Genomic DNA, 9,363 nt, shown 5'->3' with positions numbered 1-9,363 from the left:
ACCTCCTTCAAGTGTTTCTATATCCTACAGACCTTTGTTTTGAAGGAGGGCTCATCACAGATGGAAACCATCAGAAGTGTTCCACATGTAATGCATAAAGAACCAGGTTTCGGACCTGAGCACCGCCTATGAGCAAACTGGGTAATTGCTGGATCCCTCAGAATTCATAAATAAATTAATGAAATGTGTGCTGATCTTTCTTCACTGCTGTAATTATAAAGGATAATAACACCAATTAAATACCTTCTTGCGTCAGTTCTCAGCAGTCCTAATTCAGTGCGCTATATTGCAACGACCAGGAGCTGAATAGTGTAACTCTGTATATAATCTGATCAGGAACGAGGCATTCTCGGCTGCTTGATTTGGAAGCATTAGAGTATAAATAGGTTCAACATACATAAAGCAATAGACCACCTGCATTCTTTGGGGGGTCGCACATACTTGACATGACCATCCATACCGAAGAGAAAACCCACACGAGATCAGGTATGCACTAATGTAAAATAACCACTAAATACTTTATTTCCTTTTACAGTTGTGTGTATGCAGAAATATTTAATACCAACATAAAATCTTCATTGATCAGATTATAGAACGGTCAGCAAGAACTCGCATAATTATTCAACATGCGCAAACCTTAAGATTTATAATGAATTAAAGTGGTGTCCATTAATACTGAAAATAACAAAAACCACTGTACATCTGCTTTTCATGAAAATTGGATAAAAAAATACACTGCTTAAGTACCAATTGCCAGAAAAGTAGCAGCAGACAAACCAAAATGCTATAATATTTCTATGCAATGTGTGTGTTTTATGACTGAAAGGTTTGCTTTGCCACCACAAAATCTTCATCTTGAGTATACCAAAGACTCCTCATTATCAGTTCTGGCTTAAATTGCCCCACACGCATATCACAGAAAAAGTAAACCAAGTTCATTTGAAGGACAGTCCCTTAATAATGTGATCTTATAGCAGTTACTCTGGCCCCAAAGGAGATGTAGTGTTCTCAGCCTGCACTGTTTGAGCACTTATTCAATCATAAACATACTTTATTGCTGAAAGTACAGCCTGAAGCCTTGCAACAACTACTCACCTTGCTATTTTCTGATATTTATGGTGCAAGGACCTCTCCTTCAAGTAAACTTAACAGGCTGCTGCCATGGTTAGAATTTCCTGAAGGGTAGACATTTGGAAAACCCAGATCAATGTGATTTTCCAAATTTGCTTTTATACAATATCAAATCTCCAGAAGGTGCATCGTACATTTATGTGCTTTGAAAAGGCTGCTTAGTGGCCGCTTCAGTTCAGGACAAAAAAAAGTGTGCGCGCAGGTGTGTTATATAAGTGTGTGCAAGTGTGCATGTGCGTGTGTGTGAATGTGAGAGGAAAAGTGTGACAAAAGAAACCTCAAAGCATTTTTTCCAATCAGGAAATGTATTTGTGCGTGTGAAGGAAGCCTGAAAAAACAGACAATGCATTTTTCCTGTTATGTAGCGTTACTTTAGCTAGGAAAAGTACATAAGGAGGGTGATGCAACTGTAGAAGAGGCTTTGAATAGTTCCATAACTGGGCTCTACACATGTATGAAAAGGTGCCAATTCCTGTCATCTTGGACTGCGTGAAATCATATATATGAATTCCTGAAATTGTGCAAAAGGCCTTAAAATCCATGCAAAATCGTGTAAATTACGCGAAACGGGCTTTGAGGTATCAAGAGTGACACTTATGTAAGGTCATACATCACAATCAAAAGTAATTTAAGACATTGGAAAGGAGACCGATTCGCAGAGCTACTTTGATAGCCTTCTGCAAAAAAATAAAAATAAATTGTGTAACAGAAATTACAGAAGAGTGAAACAATTTCATTTCGCATAGGCATACGGGCTAGAATTCCACTTCAGATCAATATCCATCAGAAAGAACCCTCGTACTTTGAAGGTTCCCTAAAAAGAGTAGAAAGTGATAGGGTAACATGCACTCCGTTCTCCTTAGTGTTATGCGATGTTTGTTGCAACACTACAGCTAAGATTCAGTTAACAATCGAACATTGGCTTGTGAGCACAAAAAAAGCCCCCCCATCAAAGAGTACACTGCCATAATCACAATATGAAACCGGACTACGATTAAAGGCAGTTGTGTTTTGCAAATAAAACAGTATCGGTTAAACTTACTTTTCAATTCTAAAACCGAAAGGCAAGTGGTACTTTTAGATACGTCAACATAACAGAACTCAGCGTTTTCTCCGATAAGCTGCTTACATGTTTTTGCGTGTGTAGCTTTCCTGCAACCACTAAATCAAATTACAGTCCTGTGTTTCCTTCTGAGATTCGGAAGTCATCAAGAGCTACAAGCTGATCGGCAGTTAAAATTATTGCCGAAGAGACTAAAAAAAAAAATGTTCTAAATCCATCATTTTGGTGGGGACAAAGCAACATTTATTCATAGAAAAAAACACAAAGCAGTGTATGCAGAGATGTGTGGCAATAAATACACTAAAAAGTAAACCTACGAGGCTACAATATGGCACATACAATAGGTAAATGCACTGTCGAAATTCAGAACGCAAGACTTCAGATCAGACAATGTTGTACAAGCTTCCTGTTCCACATCTGGCTAGATTTGGACAGCTTCCATGTTACAGATAATGGATAGGAACATGTTCAAATCTGCCATTAAGTACATTTTCAACTACTTTGAAGTTTGAATTTACATTTTAGCACTGTTTAGTTTACTAAATTCCAGCACAGCTTAAAATTTAGTCTGCGGACCGCACTCTAAAAACATAAGGAACATTAAAACATTTTATCTGGAAACCAGATTCTAAAATGTATCAAGACTCAAAAAATAAAATTTTTAAGATTTATATGAAACCGTTGCAAAAAATAAAAAACACAACAAAAACAATGTTTAATTGGCTATACAAAGAATTCACCCGCCGAAATGTTTTTTTGACTTTTTATGTATTTATCGATTATGCTGCTGAATAAAAAAAATAAACCTTGCAGCACCAAAGGCAACCATAGGTTTATAAAAAGAGACGGGAACAGGGAATGTATGGAATGCAATATTTCTTGGAGTATGTTAAGCGTTATAGTGTGTATGGAAGGCAGGTAAGAAGTACAAGGCTACATTGGTCTTCATTGAATGAAATAAGAACTAATACTGATCAATCCATGCACATCTAATAATCAATGCCTTGGTCGCTGTACTGGCCATGATAATCCCTTGGGTAGTCGTCTGGATACTCGCCCGGATAATCGTCTGGGTACTCCGCCTGATAATCGCTGTCACTGATTTCAGATCCATTTGTTCCCGTCCCCTGGCTTCCGTTGTGAATGACTGGTTCTGTAGGTGCAGCGCAGTACTTTGGGTCATAAACTTGCCGACCAAGGCCATATACACTCATTCCTTTTTGGGAGGCTACTTTGTTGGTGCCCATCTGCAGTGAAATAGTGGAGTTGTCCATTGGTTGCATTATCCCCTTCTGGTCGTAGATATCTCGCCTGGTTCCCGGTGCAGACATGCCAGCCTACAAAGGTAAAAGAACAGATTTAATTTTTAAGAGTAAAGCTGAGCTAAGGAATATATGTGATGAACATCTACAGCCAAACCATCAGGCACAATCCTTCAACCCCACAAACGTCTACATAGCTAATAGCTGGACATACTTTGAAACAACTTCATGCTGTTTAGTGGCATTTCTATACCAGAGTGTGGTTTAGGTAGGTCGTAATCAGACCGCATCAGATCCCTGAGCCAGAATAGAGGGTTGTTTGACAGTTTCTAATGGACATGTGCTTAATGAAGCAAAATAACGCCTTCTGAATACAGAGCACAGTAGCTAAAAAACGTCTGGAAAAAGAAAGCTGGCCTTGCAGGCCAAGCACCCCGTCTTTATTGAGTGTTTCAATGAGCAACCAGGAGAATAGGTCCCAAAATGATTTTGACAGGGCTCTATTAGCAGAACCATACATAATCGGTGGTAAAAGAAAGCGCATTAATTTTAAATGCATGAGGCAGTGCTAAGAAACAGCAGATATGAGACAAGAACTTCTACATTCCAGAAAGGTAATTAGTTGTGGCTGAAAAACAGACACGTTTCCCCCATTTTATTGAGGGAAATAAAATCACATTGATTTTTTCCTCAATCATTTAGATGCCAGATTCATTTGAATCATCTTCATATCAGAAAAGAAAAATAACTGTAAAAGGCACACAAAACAAGCTACTATATAACAATGATATTTCTCCCCAAGAGAGGTGGTTTGTCCCAGCTAGGTATGGAAGAGCAAAAATCTAAGAGCATTAAATTGTGATTGTACAGTCTTCAGTGCTTTAGGAAACTAAGGTAAAGGAAAATTATTGTAAGGGATCAGGATAAAATCATTCCATTGCAATGGGGCCAGCACAGAAAAAGGTTTCCCACCAGAAAAGAACCTTCGAAACACTGGAAACTGCAGCAGCATATGGCGCTCAGAAGGTGGTTTTCTGTTTGAATAGTATTTACGGCTACAGCTAACAATAGATCTGGGACAGCTGCTATAAATTGAGTGGTGGGCATTTCATAAAACTTTATAGACTTAAATCTGTATGGGCAGCGATATAAGAAATTCTAACACGGAGTGGAGCAGTCTAATTTTTGATATACTATTAATGATACATTAAGAAAGAGTGAACTACCAGATAAATGCTATTAAAATAGCCTAGGAGCCATTTGTAATAGCGCATCAACTTCCTTCAGACTGAAAAAGCAGTGTGGGTCGATTTTTACTCAGTCGATTGGTGCAAGCCCACGCCATCAAAGCAACTTAATTCTTCATAAGAATGGCGTCACATTAGACACTGAGGTTTTTCACAAAGTCTGGTGGCTGAGGGAAAGTGCCAAAATCCACTGGTTGTAGAGCAGAATGCCAAAGATTAAATATTCAATATTTGTTGTTCTCCTTTCAGAGCTTAGGAACTAGATGTGTTCTCATTGGCTTAACGGTTGATAGACCGCTTTAAATGCGGGTCATAATCCGATTGAGTGCTATTTTGGTATAGACTCCATCATCGTTATAAGAGTATAGATAATGTGAGGCCCCAAGAATGGATAAAATTAGCAATAGACCTCATATACAGAATACAAAAAGATGGGGTGTCAGGGTAGAGCTATGAGGAACACCACAAGGTGTTATAGAAAAACAGAGAAAAAGGCCCCCCATTACCACTTGTTGGGATCATTTCCACATAAAAAGAAAACCATTCTAGCACAGTCCCATGAATGCAGACATCTTGAATTTCCTTTATAAGTTTAGAATTGACAAGAGTTAAATCCCGGGGATAGATCTAGTGAAATCAGGGCAATGCACGGGGGCGTGGCTTGGACGCCGATCGGGATGGCGGCGTGAGCTCGCAGCTCCGCGCGGAATCCCGCTAATTCTCCTGTTTTTCGGGACCCTAGGCGACCCGGAGACGACGTTCCTGCCCTCTGAAGTGTAAGGGGACAGCTGGACGTAATCGGAGAGTCGCTGGGGGACTGTTGGCCCCGAGGAGATCGAGGGAAGAGGCGGCCGAGGTGTAGTCCGGGGTGTGAAGAAAATGGCGGCGAGGAGGTCGGACGGTCCCGAACCTCAGCCCTGAGTCCGGCTGTCACCAAGTAGCGGGGGACCCTGCACCCGGCTACCCGACGCACTAGGATTGGCGGCGCGACGCCCTGAGACCGGGGGGCGCTGCCCGATTCACCCAGAAGATCAGGGGCTCTCGTCGGCCACCGCCCTAAGACTCATCCTCCCCCCACAGGCCCAAGGGGGGTGACGGAACAGAGCTCGTCTGCCTGGCCATTGCTCCTGAGACCGTCGGCGGGGACATAGCACTGCCCGGTGCCTGGTGGCCGGTACGGACCCACGGGCGTGCCGACAGAACGGGTGACCGGACTTGTGACGCAGTGCCCTGACATGGCGGCGATCGGAGGGCCGATGCCCGGGATCCGCGAGGGGGACTCGGCGACATCGACCCGGCTGAGTGAGAGTCCCTCCCCGGAGCTTGACCAGGAACAGCGGCTGAACCGGCGCTTGGATGCCATCCTTGAGGCGATCACCTCCACTAAGGAGGCGTTGCACAATGACATTGCCCAAGTGGCCACGGGCCTGGGGCTGCTACGCGCGGATCACGCGAAGCTGGCGGATCGGGTCAAGGATCATGACCAACTGTTGCTGGACCTAAAGCCATCGGTGGTGACCGCGGAGCACAGGATCACGGACATTTTGGCCCGACTCGACACTCTAGAGCGGAGGGCGGAGGATGCCGAAGGCCGCAATAGGCGGAACAACGTACGGGTCGTAGGCCTGCCGGAACGGATTGAGGGGGAGGATGCGGTGGCCTACATGGAGAACTGGTTCCGCACTGTGGTGGCGCCGGTTGGGCTTACTCCATTTTTCACTCTGGAGCGAGCTCACCGGGTGCCCGCTCGCCCGCCGGGGCTTGGCCGCCCCCCCCGACCGATGGTGGTACGGCTCCTCCACTACAAGGACCGAGATCTCCTCATCCAGCGGGCCAGGATGTCGGGCCCTTATGAGGTGGAAAACAGCAAGGTAACGATCTTCTGGACCGCCTGCGTATAATCCGGAAAGGACAGGGCATCGTTCCTTGCTGTGAAGAAGGAGCTCAGGGAGGAAGGCATCCAGTACTCCTTGCTCTACCCGGCCAAGCTGCGGATTATCATGGATGGCACCACACACTTTTTCCAGACTCCGGACGAAGTCTGGCAATGGCTTGAGTCGTACAGAGCGGGGACGGACAGGACGCACCAAAGTCGGCGAGACCAGCCCAAGCAGCCCCGGGTGCGGCAGTCACAACGCATCAGGTCCCGCAACAGGCGCCAGCGGGAGAAACGGGAGGCTCAAATGGCGGCGGAGAAGAGGGATGCACTCGCAGCGACGGCGGCCATTACAGGGTCGCAACAGAACAGTGAACGGGCCGAAACGGACTCGGGAGGGGAAGGCAGCAGAACAGGAGAGGAACTTTCGGAGGCGGAGAGCCAGAAGGGGCCGAAAGTGACCCCACAGACTTCGGATGATATTTTCTGCGGCTGAGATAGACTTGGGACTAGATCGGGACTTCATGGTAGGGGGATATCCTGTTGCTGGGGGGCGGGTTGCCGGGTGGGGGAGCTGTGTGTCTCGGAGGGGATGAAGGGCGGGACGCGGGCTCCGCTAGCTGGGGTCGGCGGCGACTCACCCCCCCTGGGCCCTTAAGGTCGACTGTGGTGGAGACCACAGGGTAAGTGTGTGAGAAGTTGGATCAAGGTTTGGATGGGGGCGGCCATTGGGTTCGTGTGCTCTGTCCTGGGGTGTGGGGTTTGGGGAATGTTTCAGTTTTTGGGCTGTTTGGGGGGGGGCAACTGCATTGGGGGGGTCATGGACCGTTGTTATCTGATTCGGACTGTACGGGATTGGAATGGGGACATTACCTAATTTGAAATGCCTAACGTGGAATGTCCGGGGGCTGCGGACTATGGTGAAACGTCACAAAGTACATGCATACCTGGTACGCAGGGGGGTTCAGATAGCTATGCTCCAGGAGACTCATCTCACCAAAAAAGAGTGCGCTGCCTTGCAGAAAAGATGGCGGGGCCAGGTTTTTGGCACCACTTACTCAGCGTACGCCAGGGGGGTCTTGATCTGGGTGAGGGCGGGGATACCCTTTCAAGTGCTGAATCAGGTAGTGGATCCGGATGGCAGGTTTGTAGCGGTGGAGGGGAGATTATATGGACGGGATGTGGTTTTCTGTTCTGTTTATGCACCGAACACTGACCAAGGCCGATACTTTGATAGCCTCTCGGGGTCCTTGGCCTCTTTCCTGGCGGGTCCGATAGTGCTAGGGGGGGACTTCAACTCGATTACGGATGTGGCTCTGGATAGGTCCCATCCCCCCCTAGTAGACTCTCCTGTGCGCAGGCTGGCCGCGCACAGGAAGGACTGGCAGGAACGGTGGGGGTTGCTGGATGTCTGGAGGGAGAGGCACAGGGGAACCAGGAATTACTCCTTTTATTCCGCTCTCCATGATCTACATGTCAGGATCGATTCGGTGCTTTGCGGGAGCTCCCTAGCCCCATTGATTACCCATGCGGAGTATCTTGCTAGGACTATATCCGATCATAACCCCCTATTGGTGCATATTCAGTGGCAGAGGGAGCGCTCAGTAATACCAACATGGCGGCTTCGGCCGGAGACGCTAGAGGATTCTGTGTTCGACGATGCGGTCCGGCAAGGCATTGATAGTTATTTCGGTGTGAATGAAGGAACGGCGACGAGTAGGTCTACTGAATGGGATGCAATGAAAGTGGTGGTGAGAGGGGTGTGCTTGGGCAGGTTCTCGAATGCTCGGACGACTGTGCTGAATGATCTAAAGAAAGCGGAGGAATCTTTGAGGGACTTGGAACGCCGCAGGCCAACTAGGCCAGGTTTACAGGCCCAGTTATTGGAGGCGAAGGAAGTGGTAGCCGCGGAGACGGAACGTTTGAGATGTTATGACTATAGGCAGTACATTATCAGGGCACACGCAGAAAGGGACAAGGTGGGTACCCTCTTGGCCAGACTAGCTAACCCGGAACTTAGGGGCTGCCCGATCCTCAGCATTACTAATGCGCGGGGAGAGATGGTGTACTCCCAGGCAGCTGTATTGGACCGCTTCAGGGGATATTATGAGGACTTGTACCGGAGTCAGTTGGGAGTGGGGGTTCAGGACATCGTGGAGTACCTGGGGGAGAGGCCGCTTCCGGTCCTGGACGAGGAAGACGCGAAGGACCTGGGTAGCCCAGTCACGCTTACGGAAATTCGAGTGGCTATCAAACATATGGCCCGTAATAAGACGCCCGGGGTGGACGGACTGCCAATCGAGTTCTATCAACACTATGTGGACGCTCTGGCGCCCAGGCTGCTGGTGGTGTATACGGAAGCCTTCGAGAAGGGGGCTTTGCCTGGCTCCATGCGGGAGGCCTTGATAGTACCGCTCCTCAAGCCTGGCCGGGATGCCGCGGACGTGAGGTCTTATCGCCCGCTGTCCATGCTGACGGTGGACTATAAGATCCTGAGTCGCATCCTAGCCACTAGACTGGCCCCGCACATGACGGGCCTGGTGCACAGGGATCAGGCCGGGTTTATACCCACGAGGAGCACGGCGATGAATATCCGCCGCCTGGTGGGAATAATGGACGCCATCTTGGACGGGGAGGGAGCGCCGGCGGTTCTGTCCGTGGATATCGAGAAGGCCTTCGATAGCTTGGAGTGGCCTTTCTTGGATGGAGTGCTGGAGAGGTTTGGCATGGGCGACGGGTTTCGAAGGTGGACGAGGGTCTTGTATAACTCGGCAACGGCGAGAG

The 9,363-nt window shown here is 47.6% G+C and overlaps 1 protein-coding gene across 1 annotated transcript in view; it reads right to left on the bottom strand.

Annotated features, from left to right (window-relative positions):
• Window positions 1–489: 489 nt before the first annotated feature.
• Window positions 490–9,363, bottom strand: part of CNN3 (calponin 3) — a 159,939-nt gene continuing 151,065 nt past the window's right edge. Inside the window, exon 7 of the mRNA XM_086957363.1 lies at window positions 490–3,531. Coding sequence (XP_086813489.1) covers window positions 3,184–3,531 — 348 coding nt within the window. The 3' untranslated portion in view covers window positions 490–3,183. The remainder of the gene's footprint in view (window positions 3,532–9,363) is intronic.

Source organism: Lissotriton vulgaris, chromosome 1_1 (assembly GCF_964263255.1).
Source record: "Lissotriton vulgaris chromosome 1_1, aLisVul1.2, whole genome shotgun sequence".
NCBI classification, from domain to species: domain Eukaryota; kingdom Metazoa; phylum Chordata; class Amphibia; order Caudata; family Salamandridae; genus Lissotriton; species Lissotriton vulgaris.
The sequence above is the reverse complement of the archived record's forward strand: the minus strand, read 5'-3'. Positions and strand labels throughout refer to the sequence as shown.